General features: G+C 45.0%; 1 protein-coding gene across 1 annotated transcript in view; it reads right to left on the bottom strand.

Annotated features, from left to right (window-relative positions):
• Nucleotides 1-23,815, bottom strand: part of TTC7A (tetratricopeptide repeat domain 7A) — a 304,003-nt gene that overhangs the window by 214,872 nt on the left and 65,316 nt on the right. The window contains exons 9-10 of the mRNA XM_054022426.1: nucleotides 9,809-9,946; nucleotides 9,295-9,378 (exon numbers count right to left, since the gene is read on the bottom strand). Of these exons, the coding sequence (XP_053878401.1) occupies nucleotides 9,295-9,378; nucleotides 9,809-9,946 (222 nt within the window). The remainder of the gene's footprint in view (nucleotides 1-9,294; nucleotides 9,379-9,808; nucleotides 9,947-23,815) is intronic.

Raw genomic sequence — 23,815 nt, forward strand, 5'->3', positions numbered from 1 at the left:
ACAAGGAATTCAGGACCCAGAGCATCTTGTAGGACTGGAGCCTAGAAAGGCCTAGAAAGGCAGGAATATGAGAGGGGAACATGTAACAGACAGCTGGTCTGCAGCCAGTGCAATGCTTGCAGTTGCTAGGGCACCAATTCACATCCCTTGTGCTTGTAATAAATCACTCAGGCACCCAAGTTTGACAACTTTGGCCTAACAGAAGTGCCCTGGTTTGCACAGGTGTCATACATGAGTAACTTGCACCAACTCCAGTGGACGATGCTTGGCTGGGGAGGGGTCAACAGAGAAGTGGACTACCCCAAACTGCCAAACCGGGTCTACGCAAACCTCCTTGAAACCCCCACCAAAACCGGCCCTTCTTCCTTCACTCTGCTCCCCTGATAGAGGTCCCAGTTTTGCACTTTGTAAATCTTGTCATGCTAAGTTAACCTGTTCAGCCTAATAACCCACGCTGTGCCCTGGCAGCGCAGAAAATCGGTAAAGCTGGCTTATCGGGTTTTCTGAAGGTTCCCTCAGGCAACATAGGGCTGATGTAGTGGCTACCACACCACTTCCCACTCTCAGACACCACCCATCCCTAGTGTAAAGGGCATGACTGGCGAGCCACCACATCCAGCCAATCTTTGGCTGCCATATCAGCATATTGTGGGATGTTAACATCAGGTGCATCTTAGAGCAGCTCCAAGTTGTGCCTTAGGACTAACCTGGCACCCAGCATCTCCAAGACTGGGGAGGGGGTTCCATAAAATTGATTCAAAGACACCTTCATCCCTGTCCAGAACTTCATTAGGTGCAAAAAGGTCTTTCCCAATGACCTAGCATTATAGCAACAGATGCACTCAGAATGCCCAGACAGATAGATAGAAAGATGTAACTTAAAACTTTGAATACACAGGCTTGGAAGTTTCACACTGTATTTTTCTCAATCAAATGAAAGGTAATTCTTTTGTTTGGAAAACACACCTCATTGCACACACTTGGACTACAATGGGTAAAAATTCCTTTCTAGAAATCACACATCTGTGTTCAGAGAAGCACAGCAAAGTGAAATCACTGTTATTCTATTATTTCTATTGTTTCAATTCAGCTGTACAATAAAAAGGTTATGTTTCTTTGCATAATCTCATTCACCATTTAAAGAAAAAAAATGGTTACCTATCTTTCGTAACTGTTGTTCTTCGAGATGTGTTGCTCATGTCCATTCCATGCTAGGTGCGTGTACGCCCATGTGCATGGCTGCCGGAGATTTTTCCCTTTGTGATATCCATAGGGCCGACTTTGGCGCCCTCTGGAGTGCTGCACTTATGCGCCAGTATATGAGGCGCTGCCAGCCCTGCAGCCTCTCAGTTCCTTCTTGCGGTCAACTCTGACAGCAGGGAAAGAGGGCGGGTCATGAAATGGACATGAGCAATACCTCTCGAAGAATAACAGTTACGAAAGGTAGGTAACCGTTTTTGCTTGTTTGAGTGCTTACTCATGTCAATTCCATGCCAGGTGACTCACAAGCAATATCCCTGGAGGTGGGCTTGGAGTTCACAGTTGTACAACTTGCAACACTGCTCTGCTGAAGCTGGCATCGTCCCAGGCCTGCTGGGTGATGGCATAATGGAACATGAAGGTATGGACTGAAGACCAGGTAGTGGCTCTGCAGATACTCTGAATCGGCACCTGTGCCAAGAAGGTGGCTGACAAGGCTTGCACTCTGGTAGAATGGGGAGTTACAATCGCCGGCGATGACACCTCTGCGTATTCATAACAGAACTTGATGCAGGCGGTTATCCACAAGGAGATCCTTTCATCCTGTCCGCCACCGCAATGAAGAGTTGTGTTGACCTGTGGAAGGATCTGGTTCTCTCTATTTGTGAGGCTTGGGGAAGAACATCGGAAGAAATATGTCCTGATTATTGTGAAATTGAGACACCACCTTCAGTAAGAAGGCTGGGTGGGGCCGCAGCTGGACCTTGTCCACCCGTATAGGGTGGTTCCAATGTGAGCACTCTAATCTCAGAGATCCTTCGGGCCGAAGTAATTGCTACAAGGCCAAGGAGACCTTCAACGAGAGAAGCAGCAGAGAACACAAAGCTAATGGCTCGAAGGGAGGCCCCGTGAGTCTTGACAGTACCAGGTCTAGGTCTCAAGGTGGGATAGAGTCACAAACTTGAGGATAAAGTTGCTCCAGACCCTTCAGAAACCTGATTGTCATGTCATGGGAGAAGACTGATCTACCCTGGACCATAGGGTGGAAGGCCGAGATGGCCGCCAAGTGAACTTTGATTGATGAGAGTGCCAGACGTTGGTACTTGAGACACAACAAATAGTCTAAGAGGGATTGTAGTGAGGTCTGGTCAGGAGGAAGATTCCATTCCGAAGCTCAACACATAAAACATTTCCATTTTGCTAGGTAGGTCACCTTGGTGGAGGCCTTTCTGCTACCCATCAGGATTTGCTGGACTTGTGCCAAGCATGCTTATTCCTCCACATTTAGCCACATAGCAGACAAACTGTCAGGTGCAGGGATGCTAGGTTCGGGTGCAGCAGACGGCCGTGGATCTGGGACAGTAAGTCCGGCTGGAGCAGGAGTTCTAAAGCTGTCACTATCAAGAGCTTCAACAGCATGCTGAACCAGTGCTGGTGCCATGCCAGAGCTATCCAGATCACCCTCGCCTCATCTGATCTTCAAGAGTACCCTGTGTACTAGTGGTATTGGTGGGAAGGTGAACATCAGCATCTCTGATGACTGGAATAAGAAGGCGTCAGACAGGGAACCTCTGTCGAGCCCGTGGACCAAGCAGAACCGGTAACACTTCCTGTTCTGCCTGAATGCAAACAGGTTCACCTGGGGGTTCCCCACCTCTGGAAGATCACACTGACCACGTCTGGGCGGAGTGACCGCTCGTGGCGAGACGAGAAGGACCTGCTAAGGAGATCCGCTAGTGCATTTCTGGCCTCCAGGAGGTGCAACGCCACGAGATGAATAGCATGCTGTATGCAGAAGTCTCACAACCCGAGAGCCTCTTGGCACAGGGCTGAGGGGCGGGCCCCGCCTCACTTGTTGATGTAGAACATTGCTGCAGTATCATCTGTCAGACCTTGGACCACCCTGTCTCTCAGGTAGAGAAGAAACACTTGACATGCCAGGCATATTGCCTTGAGTTCCTTGACATTTATGTGGAGGGAACGATCCTCCTGCGACCAGAGACCTTGTGTGCTGAGGCCACTGAGGTGGGCTCCCCACCCTAAGTCTGAGTCGTCGGAGACCAATGTCACAGAGGGGGATGGAGGTATGAAGGGAATCCCCTCCAACACCACGCCAGAGAAGACCGGATGAGCAGCGGAACTGTAACCACTAGGTCCATATCATATCTGCCAGAAGCATAGACTGAAGCCAGCCATGTCTGCAGGGGTCTGAGACGCAGGGGGCATGATGGACCATGTAAGTACATGCTGCCATGTGATCCAGCAGCTGGAGGCATACCCAGGCGGTGTGAGTGGGTGAGCTCTGACATGGGTGATGAGGTCTGACATAGCCTTGAACCATGACTCTGGCAGAAAGGCCCTGGCCTGGGTAGAATCGAGCATTGCCCCTATAAACTCTATCTGCTGAACCGGGGTAAAAGTCTGTTCATTTATAAGTATTCCTGACAAGTGGCCTGCACCAGACTGAGGCTGTGCCGAACCTGCTTTTGCAACCTGCCTCTAACAAGTATATCAGTATGCTTCGACGCCTCAGGAAAGTGGCCACTTCCACCATGCATTTTGTGAAGACTCTTGGGGGCAATGAGAGGCCGAAGAAGGGCAGTGCAGTGAATTGGTAATGGCGTTGGCCCACCATGAATTGGAGTAATCTCCTGTACCCATGGAAAACAGAAATATGAAAATAGGCATCCTTTAAATTGGGGACGGAGTACCAATCTCACGGATCCAGAGAGGGGATGATGGAGGCCAGGGAGACCATGCGGAACTTCAATTTCCTGAGATACTTGTTGAGGTGACGCAGGTCTAGGATGGCTCTTTGGCCTTCGGGATCAGGATGTACTGAGAGTAAAATCCCTTCCCCTTCATACAGCCCCTACCCATAGGAGGGTCTCTACCTCCTGGATGAAGAGTTGCTAGTGAGAAGGGTCCCTGAAGAGGGACAGGGAAGGGGGGTGGGAGGGAGGAAAACTGCAGGGTGCAGCCAACCACTATGAGCACCAATTGATCCATGATGACCTTGGCCCATGCAGAGAGGAAGGGGAGATAGGAGGTCCAGAAATAAATGGGGGGATGGATCCTGGGGTGAGACTGCAACTGTGTCCTCGTGTGCACCCTCAAAATGACTGAGAGCCACCTGAGTGACGCTGAGGGCCCGACTAGGCAGCTGAGGGGGACAGAGTGGGTCAGCGGTGTTTAAAGCCCCCATCCTTTCTTTTGTAGGAGCTCTGACGCTAAGGGCCCAAGAATCTGGGCAGAGCTGACACCCAGAAGTGTTTCCTAGAGACCTGTGGCGTGGACAGGCCCAAGGAGTGAAGCATGGCGCAGGAATTTTTCAGGCCATGCAGCCTGGCATTCATCTCCTCCGAAAATAGAGCAGTGCCCTTGAAGGGGAGGTCCTGAAGGGACTGCTGCACCTCCTGGGACAGTTGATGCAGATGGACTGCTGCCATGAGCCTTGCTACATGGACACCATAGAGGCCATGGACCTGGCTGCCAAATCAGCCACATCCAGCACAGTTTGGAGTGAGGACCTAGCCACAGTCTTGCTCTCCTCCAAGACCGAAGCGAACTCCTGGCTGAGCGCCTGTGGCAGGGAGTCCTTGAATTTTGCCAGGGAATCCCAGATGTTATAATGGTGTCTCCCCAGCAATGACTGCTGGTTGGAGATCCTAAGTTGGAGACTGGCCATGGAATAAATTTTCTTCCAAAAAGGTCCAGTTTCCTTGCGTCCTTATTTTAAGATGTGGCGCTCGCCTGACCCTGCCTATCTCGTTCGTTGGCCACCATGACTACAAGAGATCTGGGATGGTGGGTGGGAGTATAAGTACTCGTAGCCCTTGACCAGGATGTAGTACTTCTTTTCTGCCCTCTTCAAAGTTGGGGGCAGGGAGAACAGGGTTTCCCAGAGGGCCTTAACTACCTTTAGAACCTCATCGTGTACTGGTTGTGCCATCCTAGATGGCGCCACAGCAACCAGAATATCAAGGAGGCTGTCTGAGGGTTCAGTAAGTTCCTCTGCCTCTAACCCCAAATTCGAGGCCACCCTCTTCAAGAGGTCCTCATGTGCCCAAAAGTCATCCAGAGGGAGGGGGTGGGCAGGCCTGGCGACCACCTCATCCGGGGACGATGGCAACACTGGGCAAGGGACAGGTACCCCTTCCTCTATTGGGGAGGCTTCCCCTTGACTCAAAGCCTGTACCTCAGTACCTGCTTTGGAACCCTAATCTGACTCCAGTACCGAGACAGGGGGTGCCGCTTCCCTGATGCGGTGAAGGAAGACCGCTGAGAGTACGGTCCTGGCATTATAGGGAGCCCCTAAGAATTCCAGTATGGCCATTTGAGTGGTCATTGCCCGTGTGGCCAGGCGCCCACTGCAGGGCCGACCAGAGCCTTCGGGGAACTCCAATCCCCTTCCAACTCTGAGGAGGCATCCTCTCTCGGAGACCAAAGTGGCACTGATGGTGCCTCTCGCTGTTGGCTCTGATGCAGCACTGAACGGTGCCGGGGAGAAGGTGACTGCTGGCGGAGATCCGAAAAGCGGTGTTGTGTTGGAGACTGAAGTTGAGTCAGTGGTGAGACATGTGGAGACAGAGACCAAGGTGATGGAGATTGGGAACGGGGCGTCAGAGAACGGCAGTGCAGTGACTGGTGCTGGAGGCTGACAGTGCCAGGGAGATCTGGACTGATGCTGAATGGTCCATGATCCTTGTCTCAGTGCTGGGGACTGGGAATGTAGGCTTGGGGACCGAGGCTGTGGAGTAGGAGACCATGGGTGCAGTGCCGGAAACTGGGGCCATGGCATTGTGGAGCAGTGCCAGGACTCCAGAGAGCAGTAATGCCCAAGTAGCCACTGGGGTGGACCCCTGGGTGGCTTACCCTTAGGAGGTGGGGCCTTTACTCGTTCTGCCAGTAGGGGACGGTATCTCAGAGTAGACAGCATTGGTAAAGCCATCAGGTCCCTGGCTGCTTGGAAGACTTCTGGTGTGGAGAACACCAGAAGGTGCATGGGAGCACTGCCACTCCCTGGAGTCAGAGTCGGTTCCCATACCGGTCTCAAAGCCCTGGGGAGGGAGGCTGCACCTTGCAGTCCTGTCAGAGGCAGATGGCCCAACCTGGATCCTTTGCCTGCCACCCCTTTTCCATCTTTCTATGAGGCCGGGGAGGTCCTCAGTCAGTGCGCTGCTTTCTGTGGTGCTTTTGCAGCATCGGTCACGGTGAGCAGTGCTGGGAGGAAACCATTGCCGGCGGGGCGCTCCATACAGAGACTGAGGTACTTGGTGCTGAGTCAGAGCAGGAGGATTCCAGAGATTGGTCTGAAAGTTGCCTCTATCAGAAGAGCATTGAGATGAATGTCTCTATTCTTTTGAGTGCATGCCGTAAAGTTCTTACAGATTTTGCACTTCTCTTTAATGTGCGATTCCCCCAGACACCTTAGACAGCTTGAGTGGGGGTCGCTGACAGGCATAGGTCTATGGCAGATGGCACATGGTTTGAAACCCTGGGACTGGGGCATGCCCTGTCCCAGGGACAAAGCCCCTAAGGGGACTATTAACTATCTAGACTAACTACTTATCTAACTATACTTCATAGTTGTATATAGTTCATTAAGTCAAACCATTAAGAGCACTTTGCAAACTGTAAAGGGAGAAAGGCGTTCCTGCAACCCTCACAGTTGCGTTCCTGCAACCCTCAGAAGGAACTGAGAGGGCGCAGTGCCAGTGGCTCCTCATATACTGGTGCATAAGTGTGAGACTCCAGAGGGCGCCAGAGCCGAGCCTACGGATACCACTAAGGGAAAAATCTCAGGCAGCCGTGCAGGTGAGTGCGCACACACCTAGTATGGAATCGACATGAGCAAGCACTCGAAGAACCACTGATTTACCCAATGTGAATATCCTACAGAGCAGTGTTCCCATCTTTGTGAAGGAGAGGAGCTAACATAAAATAATGCATAAATCCTACGTTTATATAGTAAACGAGCATAACTTACTGACCTAATGGTCAGACTGATACACCTGTGAAAAACAACATACTCCTTGGCTAATTTGTTAGCTGGCGGATGGAAGAAATGGCTGGAATTTTGACTCTCAAGTATCCCTTGACTTGGTGAAGGAGGAATATGAAGTGCAAGTTAACACAAGCAAAACATAGTGTAAATAGAGAGCAAGATTGGATTTGACACCACTTTTACACAGGACAGATTTTGCAATTTAATATTGAAGGTTTCAAGATTTGCAGGTCAATAAAAGGGTCTACTGATCTGGGTTCCCATGACACCAAAGATTTATGAGTCTGATTTCCAATGCTGCAGGAAAAGTTCCATCTCGGGATGTGGGATCTCATGTCTTGGTAATGTGGTCAGGAATTGGCTGTGGCTGAGAGAGAGGTGAAAACAGATCTCTTACCTCTGAAAGCTCAAGTGTATTTTGCATTCTATGGTCTACACAGACCACACTGCTCATCATCCCTCCCTGCTACATTTGAGTGCTTACATTTAAATGAACTCTGTTCTGCACAAGCTGCAAAGCAGTATAAAAATGTATGCCACATCTCCCATTAGAAAGATGACGCATTGCAGAGTATACGACAGGAATCCTCTAGGAATACTTCAGACTAGAAATGGAATACTGCACAGATGGGACTGTTGGGTAAAGGGAACTACCTCTGCTCCATATAAGGCTCAGAGTATTTAGAGCTCTCTTCACTTCCTGAACATTTAAAGTCTAGGCAATAGGATAGGATGTCCTTTGATTTCAATTTACATACATTTATACTGAGGCAAGTGTGAGTTTTACTGCTTTTTTAATTTCTTTTTAATACTGAATGTGTAATATCTAAAGGATACCGAAGAGGTACATAAGCAAATATGTAACATGAAGAGAAGGACAGAGTTCTCAATTAAATTGTTAATGGCAATAGGTTAGCACCCTATTTATTGTCAAGAGTTTCATCTTGGGGTCCTCTGCGTTCCTATAAGAGCCCTGTGGACATGCTCACTGTGTTTCTACGTTGGCTTTTGCATGTCCTTCCTTCACCTTTCTTCTGCTGGATCATCACAACCACAGTCTTGTCTGCTTCAGAGGAGTAAGCAATGCTCCCTTGGAAGCAGGCAAAGCCACTCCTTAATCCAGCAAAGTGGTTGTGGATTTGGGGATTTGCAAGGGCCCATTGGCCAGTTAAGTGCCCAGTTCAACTGAAAGTCAAGGGGGGGCTGGGTACCTAATTCCCACATATGCCTTTGAAAAATCTTCCTCCAAACCTACGCCTTTCACAGGACAGTGCACGGTGTTGGCACTACAGCACTAGGCTTGTTTGACTGACCAGCAGTTTATAACTTGTTTATGAATTCATACATTGTATGAATCTTTTCTGTGTGTGCAATGATTTTCAAAGCCCCTAAAGGATTTAGAAGCAAGCATCCTCTTGAAAATCTCCACCTCAGTGCCTAACTGCTCCTGTATATTGCACGCTTTATGGCTGGTCTAGTATTTTCTGCTTGTAATGTACAAATATATTTAACATACAAGTTAATGAGATGGTCCACATAGTCCCCAAAAATCCTACTGTGACATAGCAGCACAAATTTAAATTTTACATGCAATACGAATAGTTTAAGTACCAAGGTTTATTAATGCCATTCATGCATGTCGGCCATACTCATTCTCACAACAGAAAATAGAACAATGATATTTTGATACTTAGACAACACATTTCATTCAAGGAACTCAAAGCAACTAACAAACATTAATAGCCATGTAAGGCAGATTAGTATTACTATTATCCCAATATTACAGATAGGGAACCCAAGGCACAAAGGGGTTAGGGGACATGTCATACTACCAGCCTGTTACAGAGCTGGGAAAAAGAACCCAGATTCAGACTCTGACTCTGGTGTAATGACCACTAAACCATGCCCCTGCCCTAGAAGGTGAAAGAGAACTGTCTAGTTCACACATCGGATTAGAAGTACAGTGGGAATCTAACCAGCGAGCTCTAACTTTTCACATAGGCTGTACACAATCATTAACTCATATAAAATATGTGATTCTGCACATCCCACAGGAAAAAAACATGCTGTTCTGATTTAGGCCTTACCTTCCCGCAAGCCACCATGGAAAGGGCCAGCTGGTACCAAAGGTGAAATTCACCAAACGCAAATTTCATTGCTCGCTCCAGACACTGAAAAAAACATTGGGAGAAACGTCAGAGATGCATTTTTCTCCCTCTGTCAAGGCTGCTGCTCAGACAGCTCAGTGGCCAAGTAAGAGCTTGCACAAATGGACAATTTGAAATGGCCAGAGGTGATCTTTTATCACAATGTTCCCCTTTCCAATTTCTCTCCTAAGTTAATGGGTACTGCAGGTGCTCAGCACCTCTGAAAATCAGGCCCATTTTATTTAAGTGCCTGTGGATGGCTTTAGGATCCCAGTTTGGGCGCTCAGATGTGTATATTTTTGACCTAAACTGACACAGACTTGAAACGGTTTCTAAAAATTTTCAACTACCCTCTTTCCTGCTCACTTCCACCACCAACATTCAATAATTTTTCTTCAAAGGACAGTGTTTGTTTGCAAGAATTAGGCGGATGTCTCAGTAAAAGATCACGTACCTCAGAAAGCATGACATACTGCCCTCTTCTGCCCAGAGTGATACTCAGAAGGTCATACACTGCAGAAGCATCCTGGAGGCTGACAGCTCGATCATCCTTCTGGTCAGGGGCACGGCTAATTACTGCATCTCTGTTCGCCTGGTCACAAACACAAATAAGAAATTTGACCTGATGACAGCGAATTGAGAACACCAAGCCAAATGCAGAAGGGTATCTGTCTGTCATTGACTGTGTTTGCTCATTATCACTCCATGTCAAAACAAGCAGTAGATCTACCTCCCCATTTATCTGCATGAGGCTAATTCAGGATGACATACATATGAAAGGAAATGCTGGAAACAGCTCATCACCATTAACTTGCAGAATCATAGAAATTACAGATGGAAATGAGCTACTGGGCCAGAATTTCCAGGGCCCCATATAAATTGTGTGCCTAATTATTTCAATTGCCTGCACCTCTGACGATTGCACCTACATTGCTGTATATTCCCCCAGGCTTCTGATAGTTTATTACTTCCCAATGGTAAATATTTCTTTTAATCCTTTCTGCTGCTCGCTTTTTATTAGTTAATTTGGACATGTTGCCCTAGTAATTGGATTTGTCTGTCATCATGTTAATGCAGGCAGAGGCCTTTGCAATGTCATGCCAATAAGATTTTTTTAAAACGTAATTTGTACAGATAATAATTTATTACACATACCGGTAACCTATAATTCATTGCAATATACTGCAAATTCAATTTAAATAGAACCTACCTTTTAACTTCTGACAAGGACAGTCCAGTAACTCACTAGGAATATTCTAAACTGCCATGCAAGAGACTCAGGTTTGACTCCAGATCCCAGTATCTTAGCTTTTTAAAGGCTATGTCTACACTGGCAACTGAACGACAAAACTTTTGTCTTTCAGAGGTGTTAAAAAAAACAAAACAAAACAAAAAAAAACCGCCCCGAAAGACAAAAGTTTTGCCGATGACAAGCACCAGTGTGAACAACTCTTTGTCGGCTGAGCGCTCTCCCTGCCGACAACACTGACACCGCTGGTTGCGGGTGGAAGTCTCTTTTGTCAGCAGGAGAGCTGACAAACAGCAGCTACACTGCACGACTTTTAGCAACACGGCTGTAGCGACACAGCCCTGTTGCTAAAAGCTGCGTAGTGTAGACATAGCCAAAGACAAAGGATAAAATCCTGACCCCACTGAAGTCAATGGCAAAACTCACATCGACTTCAGTGGGGCTAGGATTTCACCCAAAGCATCCAGCCCTTGAGGGTATGACTACTATGCACCATGGGCATGGGCTCTGACAAGTGTTTAAGCCCAAACCCCACTACCGTACACACACACAACCCTCTGATAGGCCACCTGCACCCCTCAGAACACAGGTTGCTGGCTCATTCGGAGGTACAAGGGTATAACACTACAGGATCCTGGTCCATCTGTGGTATGAGGACTATGAGGCCCATGATTTTGACAGGAGCACCAAAAATCTGCATTTATCTGAAAAGACCTCTAAGAGGCAGGTGGGATTCGAGATCTACTGCACCACTGTCTGGTGCAGGGAGCAGATCAAAAACTTCCAGACTACCCATCGCAAAGTAAAGGATGGAAATGGTGACTGGGAACTCCCCGGCTACCTGCCCCTACTATGAGGAATTTGATCAGAGGCTGACAACCGCCCTAGCACAGAGTCGGGCATGACTGTCTCCAGAGTAGGGCTGATGTGCTTATAACCCTGGAGGGAGTGCCTCATGCCATTCAACAGAACTCGGGCAGGCTCCACAGAAACCTCATCTGCAGCTCCTCGGCTGAAAGGACAACGCCTGCAGTGCAAGGTATCAAGGGCTGAACGTTATCCAAGCTGGGAAAATGAAGAGACTCCCCACAGTTCCATCAAGTGCAAAAAAAACCTCAACCCAGTCCAACTATTCCTCCCAAATGGGAAGGTTTGTCTTGTAATCTTATTTTCATGTCTTTTTCTCTTTAACTGCAGAGAAAAGATCTTGTCAAAAGGTTAAACACAGGAATCAAGCATATAAAAATGACAGAATATGGAGGTCTTACAGACCACGTATATTTCATTATGATAAAACTGCAGCTGTGTCATCATTATATATTATATGTTACAAACATTCATTACCACAGTTAGAATAATAGAATCATAGAAGATTAGAGTTGGAAGCGACCTCAGCAGGTCATCTACTCCAACACCCTGCTCAAAGCAGGACCAACCCCAACTAGATCATCCCAGCCAGGGCTTTGTCAAGCCAGGCCTTAAAAACCTCCACCACCACTTCCCTAGGTAACCCATTCCAGTGCTTCACCACCCTCCTAGTGAAATAGTGTTTCCTAATATCCAACCTAGACCTCCCCCACTGCAACTTGAGACCATTGCTCCTTGTTCTGTCATCTGCCACCACCGAGAACAGCCGAGCTCCATCCTCTTTGGAACCCCCCTTCAGGTAGTTGAAGGCTGCTATCAAATCCCCCCTCACTCTTCTCTTCTGCAGACTAACTAAGCCCAGTTCCCTCAGCCTTTCCTCATAAGTCATGTGCCCCAACCCCCTAATCATTTTCGTCGCCCTCCGCTGGACTCTCTCCAATTTGACCACATCCTTTCTGTAGTGCAGGGCCCAAAACTAGACGCAATACTCCAGATGTGGCCTCACCAGTGCTGAATAGAAGGGAATAATCACTTCCCTCGATCTGCTGGCAATGCTCCTACTAATGCAGCCCAATATGCCATTGGCCTTCTTGGCAACAAGGGCACACTGTTGACTCATATCCGGCTTCACGTCCATTGTAATCCCCAGTTGAGGAGGCCAACACAATTACTGACAACCAACACAATCGCTAACAAAGGGCTAAATGGCAACCATAGTTAAAGGAAACTGACAGGTCTAATTCAGTCCAAAATGTAAAGTCTTGTAAAAACAAGCTTTAGAAACTCTAAGACCAACATTTCAATTTAAAAAAAAAATCACAACGAAATCAATTTTGTTTATAAAAAATCCCCTGCAATTTGCAGCACACATTTTGCTGCACTCTGATAGTGTATGAGAACCAGAAAATGAAATTGAAACTTTAATTTTTAATCAGTTTCAAATCAATCTTGCAATCAAGGCCCCAAAATAGAATGAAGTAATCTTCACTTATTGGTCAATGTGACAGGAATGCAAATATTAAACAAACAAGAATGAAAGTAAATTAAACCGTTAAACTTTCCTTAAGGATTATCCTTTAAAAAAGAAGATAACATGGTTGGGCTAAAAGGTTAAAGAAAAATTGCATAGAATGATCCTTACTGCCAATTAAATCCTCCCACGTTTATACGGCAGCTTTCTGCCTTGGTTACTCTGCTACAACCATTTGTGAAAAATAGCTACACTGGAAAATCACCCACATATTTCGTAAACTGCAAATCAGCCTCACGTCATAGTCAGTCTTACCCTGCTGCTATTGTGGGCCTTTGTCTACTACTGAATTGTGATTTTGTAACTGATGTACTAGCAGAGATAGAGGATTCATCAAAACTGGGGAATGTCCATTAATTTCTGCTTACAGAACGATATTACATATCAGTGCCACGTGCCCCTTTGGGGTGTCTTGATATTGCAATAAATGGCATATTACAGAAGTAAATGATTTTAGAATATAACTTCTCAATCTGAAGATACTGCCCTTTACCTAGAAAGAGAGCAATTCAAAATGAGAAAATGTTACGAGACTCATGATAAAATCGTGAGAGTTGACAACACTTTATTTTCTTCACATTGGCTGTTACTGCTGTAATAATATGTATTATACATTAAACAGGTCAGTTAGTACCTTATATTAGCTAGATATTAAAAATAACCATTGCAAGACTTGAGATACCATTTATTACTATAATATTACATACAGGAAAAATTGTGACTTGTTTATTGAAAACCATTTGGGGTGAATCAATACATTTTCATGGTTTACTATTTCCAAGATGAATTATACTGAGATCTAGAACATTAGCCAGGATTTCATGTTGTATTTATTTAAAAGTATAATAGATATAGGTGGGATTTTCAAAAGCACCTACGTGACTTGGGAGCACAAGTCTCAGTGAAACTCAACGGGGCTTATGGTCCTAAATCACTTAGGCACTTTTGACAATCCCACCCTATTTTTTTTTTCAAGTGCCTGTGCTGGGCTCTAGGTGCCTTTACTATACATTACAAATACAATGAAATAAAAATAAAGCCAGGAGCTTCTCCTGACCCCCAAGCAAATACAAACCAAACCAAACCTATTCATAATAAAAATAAATAATAGCCCTTTGTCCACAAACATCAGCCCCTGTCCCTCCTCAAGGAAGGAGGCAGCCCTTGCAGTATGCTGTGAAGATCAACAAAGGCCATTTCAGAACAAAACGGACCCAAGTACTTTAGAGTATGTCTACACAGCAACTAGACACCACTGGCTGGCCTATGCCAGCCAACTTGGGCTTGTGGGTCTCAGGCTACAGGGCTGTTTCACTGCTGTGTGGACTTCTGGGCTCAGGCTGGAGACTGGGCTTTAGGACCCTGCTAGGTGGGCGAGTCCCAGGGCTCAGACTCCCCTGAGAAGACTACACAGCAATGAAACAGCCCCCCCACCCCCACCCCAGCCCGAGACCCATGAGCCTGAGTTGGCTGGCACGGGCCAGCCACAGGTTTTTTTTGCTATGTAGACCTACCCTTAGCGCTTTATAGGTCAAAATCCACATATGTAGCCCACCACAGAATACAGAACAGCACTAATGCCATGTACTCCTGGCAAGCTACCTTGCTCACTAAGCAGGTTGTCACCCTCTCCACCAGTTTCAATTTCCCAGTTGGTTTAAGTTGCAACCCCATGCAGGGCACACTGCAGTAGTCTAACCGCAGGGTGACAAAGGTATGGATCATCATGTGAATAGGGATACTCTGGCCTCTTGCAGATCACCCTCCAGGATTCACAAGGTCTGGGGGCTAGTCCCATACCTTGTTCCACAGAAGATAAGCCCATCTCTCTGATGGAATGGTTCAGGAGAAACCTCCATGAGGAGAACCTCACAGGGATTTCCTTTCCTTCCCAGATTATACACACATACACACACCACTGGGGCAATCTGATGCTGTGTTTTATCCTTGCCTCTTCATTCATTTCCCCTTTACAACGTTAATTTCAAAGGGGGAAGGAAAAGATCCCTGCTGACACTCGACATGGTGATTATACGTGCAATCCTGCTCTGCGAATGATTGAGCAATATATATATTGATTCTTTCCGGAAGTCAATATCAACATTTATATTGAAAAAAAGATAAAGATGACCATGTGCTTGTCTATTAGGGGAAGCAGTTTGTACTTACATTATCTACTGAATGTTAAACATTCTAACTACACCCACAGTGTGTACCTCCCTGGAGCTAACTACCAGAGTACGTTGGGCAGCTTTTTTTCTGTTCTAATGATGCTTGATAATAAGAAACATAGTTAGATCTTAGTAATACCTAGCTATCATTAGAACTGCTCTGTAAATTTATTATCCCAGTTATGTAAATGCAAGCAGGTAAGTTGTACAATTACAGCGATATTTTACCTTAGAAGCAAAACTTTATGCTTTCATACAATGTATTACACATAGTACAGTTCAATTAAACCTCCACTCCATAATCACAAGATAAATTGTTTTAACATCAGGATAACTGAATCAGAGGCCCCATTATTTAACCTCGGAAATGTTCTACTTGGTTTTAATTCAAGGTTGAATTATCAGTATGTTTTGGATTGACAAACATATCTTATTTTATCTATGAATGCATAAAATTCTAAGCTTACAAATACATATCAATAATTTTTTGCATGCACATAAAAGCTTACCCTTTTTCTCTCTGTCTTCGAATTTATAACTACATTATACTGTATTTTTCACTTTTCCTGACTGCTTGAGGGGCTATTAAGATGATCAGAGGAATGGAAAGGAGAGGAGGAGGAGGAGGAGACTCAAAGAGCTTGGCTTGTTTAACCTAACCAAAAGTAGGCTGAGGGGAGATATGATTGCTCTCTATAAATACATCAGGGGGAGAGGAGTTAAAGTTAAGCGCCAGTGTGGACACAAAAACAAATGGATATCAACTGTCCATCAACAAGTTTAGGTTTGAAATTAGGTGAAGGTTTCTGACCATCAGAGGAGTGAAGTTCTGGAATAGCTTTCCAAGGGGAGCAGTAAGGCAAAAAACCTAACTGGCTTCAAGACTGAGCTTGATAAGTTTATGGAAGGGATGGTATGAAGAGACTGCCTACAATGGCATGTAGCTGATCTGTGACTGCTAGCAGCAAATATCAGTGGCCGTGATGGGACACTAGATAGGGAGGGCTCTGAGTTACTACAGAAAATTATTTCCCAGATAAAAAATAAATAAAAAATAAAATATATTAATGGAGATATCCTATCTCCTAGAACTGGAAGGAACCTTGAAAGGTCATCGAGTCCAGCCCCCTTCCTTCACTAGCAGGACCAAAGATCTGAATGGGCACAGAGGATGGATTACCCTCTGACCCACAAAATGGCCCTGAGGCAAATCAGTGTAGTGGAATTTACATTACCAGTGCCCCCCTGGTGGGAAAAGAGGAATTCTGTTTCCGAGGATTCATAGATTCATAGATTCTAGGACTGGAAGGGACCTCGAGAGGTCATTGAGTCCAGTCCCCTGCCCGCATGGCAGGACCAAATACTGTCTAGACCATCCCGGATAGACATTTATCTAACCTACTCTTAAATATCTCCGGAGATGGAGATTCCACAACCTCCCTAGGCAATTTATTCCAGTGTTTAACCACCCTGACAGTTAGGAACTTTTTCCTAATGTCCAACCTAGACCTCCCTTGCTGCAGTCTAAACCCATTGCTTCTTGTTCTATCCTTAGAGGCTAAGGTGAACAAGTTTTCTCCCTCCTCCTTATGACACCCTTTTAAATACCTGAAAACTGCTATCATGTCCCCTCTCAGTCTTCTCTTTTCCAAACTAAACAAACCCAATTCTTTCAGCCTTCCTTCATAGGTCATGTTCTCAAGACCTTTAATCATTCTTGTTGCTCTTCTCTGGACCCTTTCCAATTTCTCCACATCTTTTTTAAAATGCGGTGCCCAGAACTGGACACAATACTCCAGCTGAGGCCTAACCAGAGCAGAGTAGAGCGGAAGAATGACTTCTCGTGTCTTGCTCACAACACACCTGTTAATACATCCCAGAATCATGTTTGCTTTTTTTGCAACAGCATCACACTGTTGACTCATATTTAGCTTGTGGTCCACTATAACCTCTAGATCCCTTTCTGCCGTACTCCTTCCTAGACAGTCTCTTCCCATTCTGTGTGTGTGAAACTGTTTTTTTCTTCCTAAGTGGAGCACTTTGCATTTGTCTTTGTTAAACTTCATCCTGTTTAACTCAGACCATTTCTCCAATTTGTCCAGATCATTTTGAATTATGACCCTGTCCTCCAAAGCAGTTGCAATCCCTCCCAGTTTGGTATCATCCGCAAACGTAATAAGCGTACTTTCTATGCCAATATCTAAGTCGTTGATGAAGATATTGAACAGAGCCGGTCCCAAAACAGACCCCTGCGGTACCCCACTCGTTATGCCTTTCCAGCAGGATTGGGAACCATTAATAACAACTCTCTGAGTATGGTTATCCAGCCAGTTATGCACCCACCTTATAGTAGCCCCATCTAAATTGTATTTGCCTAGTTTATCAATAAGAATATCATGCGAGACCGTATCAAATGCCTTACTAAAGTCTAGGTATACCACATCCACAGCTTCACCCTTATCCACAAGGCTCGTTATCCTATCAAAGAAAGCTATCAGATTGGTTTGACATGATTTGTTCTTCACAAATCCATGCTGGCTGTTCCAGCAGATGTCAATGGCATATTCATTTACAATTTTTATCTTAGGAAGTCCTGAAATCACCGTATATAGGTTAGTTCACATGTGGCCTTGCATTTTGGCACTCATAGTCCCACCATAGAGAACATGAGCATTTCCCCACCTAGAACAACTGACAGATGGAGTGAATGGATAGTAAGGGAAAATTTGAGTCATTGCTCCAAAGTGTTTCTCCTTAAGACATGAAGGTCAGAGAAGAAAGTCAGTTAGTCCCTATGCAGAAATACTCAAATAGGGACCAGGACATTCCAGAAGATTCCACTTATAGAATTCCCACTGCATTCTTCTGTGGAAGGCCGGGAGAAGCATGCTCCCCTCACTGCTCATGAAAGAAACCATGGTTTCAGCATACAAACCCCCTAGGTCCTCCTATGCATAGATCACAGGGATCCACCAGGACACTGGGCCCTCTGCCCAGAGACCACTTGCCACTGCATGGACTTTGGGTTTCCCACCACTGCTTCTCCTCGGGGAGGCCCCCGTTTTTATTTAAAGGTGGGCACTCCTGAATAATTAATACAGACTCTGGCTGTACTGACTTTTCTTTCTGTTTGTACTGGGCACACTGAGGGTAATCCGCCTCTGGGTGGACTTTCTGTGGAAGGGCCCTCTGGCAGGTTCCACACCAGCTTGTAACAGCACAGATTCCTGTACAGAGGTAAAATCTACCCCCAGGTCTGTAAATCACTTGGGAGACATAGGGCCAGATCCTCAGCTGCTATAAATGGGCACAGTGCCATTGAAACCAATGGAGCTGTGCGCATTTACACCGACTTAGGATCTGGCCCATAAAGCACTCAAGTACTTAGAATACTCAAGTATTACCACTTCACTCTTTTTCCTAAGTTTTCTAAGTGCTTTCCTCTAAGTAAAATGCATCAGTAATATACACAGACAATTAAAAAGGTATCTGCTGCAAATTGCTAGAGAACTACAGAACTCAAACAAACAAAAAATTGGCTGTTTTCCACTCCCACAGCTTAAAAGGGGTACGCAAAATGAAGCAGAGAAACTCAGATGATTCTTGGAAAGTTAACAGCGTGTGAATAGCCCTTTCAAATTTTCCCTTTGTTTTGGCATTTGGTAAAGCAATATGACTATCAGACCTTTTACTGGTTATAGTTTAATGGCTTCTATTGTAGCAGAACTAATTCTGAAAATATCACAAAAAGCAAGACAGAAAAAAAAAAAAAGACAATGTAACAAGTTTAACATAAATCAGGTATGGGCTGTATACCTGGAATAAAATATATTCGATACCTAATACAATAACTGATGACATTTGAAAAGCTCCCATCACCTTAGTATCTGAATGCCTCTCACAAGCTTGGAAGTAACATGCATTCCCGCAAGGGAAAGGAAAAAGGCTCTCAGTCCATGTCCTGCTGCCCATACTAAAGCTGCTTATTCAAGAGGCTGTAACGTAAGTGGTGTATTTTCTGAAGCACATGCTGGGCATATTCTGCCTTCCATTTTCCTTGGGGGTCTGTAGAAAGAAAGTAGCCTTGTGTTGCACCCTAGATGTGACAACACTCAGGCTTGTTGTACAAAGTGCAGCACATCGGTTTGGAGAGATTCTGCCAGGAATATGTAGAATGGCAATCTTGTATCTCATTCATCTACTATGACAGATACCCTCCCCCTAGCCCTCAAGAAAACAATCTTGAGAGAAAGTTTCATAACAGTTGGTAGGCTATTGTAGATCTGTCATCACTAGGTTTACTCCCATTTGAAGAAACTCCCCAACAAAAAACTCCCCTAATTTCTTACAAATGAACAATTTTACAGAGTCAGGAATTGCAAAGGAAATGGAAGACTGAAATGTTCCAGATGTTATCACCATATGTAGATAATGGGTCAAACCTGCTATTCTTACTCTTGCAAGCAATCCCACAGAAATCCATTGGATTGCTCACATATGTAAAGAGTATGTCCCAAAATCTGTTTCCATGCACCATTCTCTCTTCTCTCTCGGACTTTCCAAGGTCAAATCCCCACTGTGGACTCAAATCAGAGATGAGAGTGGATGATGGCATTGAATTTATTAGTCTTGGATACAGGCAGTTTAATTTCCAATATGATAGAGAAGACGGAGCAGAAAGCCAAATCAACCAAAGTTACCCTGCCCCATTCATGAGCAGACAGTCTTGCTATGTTCTGTTGAGCCACAGCCACCAGGGAGAGACTATGCTGTAATACAGCCTCTTACCACAAAAGCGGACACTACCAAGGACTCAATAAAGGCGATTTAAGCTGTGCTTTAAATCTCAAACTCAAGAGTGGAATAAATTCGAAATGTAAATAAACAGCTAAAAAATTACTTTAAAATAAACACACAAAAGCTAACAGAAAATGTTCCATTCCTGGCTCTGAGAAACCTTTGGCCAGTGAGGCCAATTACAGTACAAAAAATACTCCAGAGAATTGTTATTAAAATAAATACAACTACATTAAGGGAAAATCCTGCCTGACTCTCTCTTCCCTCCCACCAGCACAGAATGCCTGGCTGGCAACAGAACCAGTACCATTCCACTACGCGAGGGTGTGGGTAGCAGGATATGGGGAGCCCACTCCGAGGCAGGGTGGGGCAAGATGCCAGGGAGCACTATACAGAAATGCAGGGTAAGTGTTTTGGGTGGGTTAAATTAGGGGAAGGACTGGATTGGTGGAGTTACAGCTACACTGATCAACCTGATCAACCATACATGGTGGGCATATCTCAGCCCAAAGGGTTCTACAGCCCTCCGGCTGATTGATGACCACAAGAAAGCCCCATTGATCCTTCTGGTTCTGAAGGGAAGACGTCTTCCCCCCACAGGCAGCAGATCTCCCCTTTAGGAAGCCCATGTACTGTTACTTGGGCAATGTCTACACTTAAAATGCAACAGCAGCACAGCTGCAGACACTACCTGTAGCACTTCAGTGTAGACACTACCTACATCAAAGGGAAGGGGATCTCCTGTCGCTGTAGAAAATTCACTTCCCCGAGAGGCAGTAGCTAGGTTGATGGAAGAATTCTTCCATTGACCTAATGCTGTCTATACTGGAGGGTTAAGTTGGCATAGCTATGTCCCTCGGGGGGGGGGGGGGGGGAGATTTCCCACACCTCTGAGAGATGTATGTATGCTATTGTACATTTTCAATGAAGATCAGTGCAAAGAGGATGAGAATTGGGCCTTCAATTCTTAAACAAACAAGCACAATAGGCTCTGTGATTTGCAGTAATCTTTAGGCTGTCTGGTCTATTTCTATGGATTCTTTGAAGAGGATACTGTTGTCAACTCTGGTAACTAACTTAATATCAGCTGCCATTGGAAAGGACATCTGGCAAACTCAACAATCAGGCTAGAATACCTTTGCTTATCATGAAAATTAGATTCCCATTTTCAACGAGAAAGGAAGCATGTAGGAACACAATTGAGATCATTTCCAGAGGAAACTGAACCTCAGATGTGAAGTGCTATATATTCTGAATATGGTATTTCCTAGTTTAAAAAGAAAAAGTTTCTGTGTTACTTGTAAATTGTGCTATTTTGCAATCCAAAAAACTATCACACACTTTGGCTCAGAGACACAGTCAATGTAATACTTTATAATGCCCAGTTACAATTAGAAGTCATCCTCCTTTTTATTGAAATGAGGAAAAAGATTCCTTTTAAAATTATTCTCAAAAGCAAACATGATAAGAGGAAAGAAAAAAGTGAGGACACTGGCATAAGCCCTGATTCTCCACCATTAAAGACAATGGGAGTTTTGCCATTCCCTTCAGTGAACGGAGGATCAAGCCCATGGGGGTTTTAATGTGAAAGCTTTTGCCAGGGAAAGTTTTTGTAACAATGGAGGTGTCCTGGGGCCCTACATAGCCAGGGGTTCATTTGGGTGAATGAAAGGTTAGAAAAGTGACAGAAAGGGAGAGACAAATAATCTAAACTTCATCAGAATACGTAGAAACCCCCCCACCCCCAAACAATGACACCCTCCCCTCATCAGTTACTTGAAAAATTATTCTTTGAAAAAACATTTTACCGCCCCCCCTCTTTCCCTCTGGATCCCTCTTGCCTCCCCATGCCTGCTCCATGGTTCTCCTTTGTGACTCCCAGGTGTCTGCCTATATCAGCCCTCAAGCCACCATTGCTTTCCCTTCTCTCTGCCCTCCCCCCTTCTTTCTGCCCTTGCCCCACCACAACACCCAGAGGAGCAAGAGACACAGGAACATTCACACTCAGAGCAGACATTTTCCCCAAGAGAGTCCTGCAGAGAACAGCAGTGACATGGCCATTCTGTACCTTCTAAATACAGTAAAAGCTTTGTTATCCAGCATGTTGGAGGAATGGAGGTGCAGGTTAATCAAAAATTCCGGTTAACTAAGAGTTATACTTACCAATGGAATACCAATTTTCAAAGAATTAGAATACAATAAAATGAATAAAGTATAAAATAGTATACAGGTACTCCAATCCAGTAGCGTACTGCACTGTGGAATGGTTGGTTTCTTGAAGCACTTAGTTGTATACAGGTAAAGTTTTCTATACAGTAGGTTATCTTATGACACTACATATCACTATGGGCAGCGCATGGCGTGCACCCAGATCACTAAAAATAAACTTAACACTAAAACGAGACCGAACATAATTTAAGCTTTCACTTCAGGATCTTGCAGTGCCCCAGGGTCATCATTATCAACATCAATTATCACTGTAGATGTAGAAGGGGTAGGAGTTTGGGCTGAATCTGTAATGACCCTATGACACTCCCTGGGAGCTGCTTTTTTTAATAAATCCCTGATATCAGCTTGCTTACATAAAAGAGTACAGAATGTGCAATTGCATAACCTCCTGAGCAGTATACTAGTCCCGGTTATTAGATTGAAGATTTGTATTGGGAGATATCAGAAATGCCGGTTAATAGAGCTTTGTGGTTGATAAAGTGCCAGAAAACATAGCTTTTACTGTAACGTGCTGGAATGGATAGCACTCCAGGAGATAGGTTAGAGGGAAAACAAAGCTGTGTGTGTGATTGGATTGCTCCCGATGAGTCAACCTCATTGTACATTTTTGTTAATCTTGAGAGTTGATTACGGTAAATACTGAAAGAAAGACTAAAGCAGCCAGAAACACAAGAGCCCTGTGCTCACTGGCATGCGGAGATATATCACTGTCATTTTCCACTCTGTAGGAAAGTGAATGTGTATTATTCACAGTGGTTAGCTTTACAATCAAGGGGGAGACTTTGTCTCTCGTTAACTTACTCCCCTAGGCTTCAGTAAATTAAAAAACACAGCCACCCCTCCAACTAGCCTGCAGCCAGGCTGCCATGGCCAAGATCTCACATTATGTCATAAACTTAGCAAGATTTCCCCTTGTTAGTAGCTGAATGGGAGAACTACAGGAAAAATGTCCACAGGTCACTTAGATCTTTTGGGCATCAGCGTGCAGCCACTATTTCTGCTAGACAACTTTTTCCTGTGGTTGCATTTCTATTTATTTGTCATGTATATTCTTTAAAACAGCAACAAGCAAAACACTTGTCTGTTCATTTACTCTTAAAGAAGGAGCAACACAGTGTCTCTACATTGCTGTTTTCACCCTGCTTCTCCTGTAGCACTCTGCTATGGAGCCTATTTGCCAAATGATACAGCAGTGTGTGTATTCTGTGTCAAATAAGACATTACTTTCTTTCTCCTCTTTTAGACTCTGGTGTACCAGGCCTGTGAGGCATCTCCCCAAGCCCCACTGACCACATAAGGCAGGACCTCCCCAGGGATGGCCTACAGAGGGTGACACTAGGAGAAAGCTACTCTTAGTGGTCAACATCTTCACTGCTCCAAAAGCCTGCTCCCTTCTTCCATAGACAGCAGGCCTAAACCTTAGCAAGCTGCAGGGTTGCCAACTACTGTGATTTTATCACAAGTCTCAAAATATCTGTTGCCTTTCTTAAAGCCCTAGCTTCTGGAGTCCAATGATTCAAAGAGAATATCAGCTTTCAGTTACCAAAAGAAAAAGGTTTCTAGCACTTGTGGCTGCGGAGAAAAGGTTGGAAACACGAAGCAACTGTGCCTTCAGAC

The sequence above is a fragment of the Malaclemys terrapin genome, chromosome 3 (assembly GCF_027887155.1).
Source record: "Malaclemys terrapin pileata isolate rMalTer1 chromosome 3, rMalTer1.hap1, whole genome shotgun sequence".
Lineage (NCBI taxonomy): Eukaryota > Metazoa > Chordata > Testudines > Emydidae > Malaclemys > Malaclemys terrapin.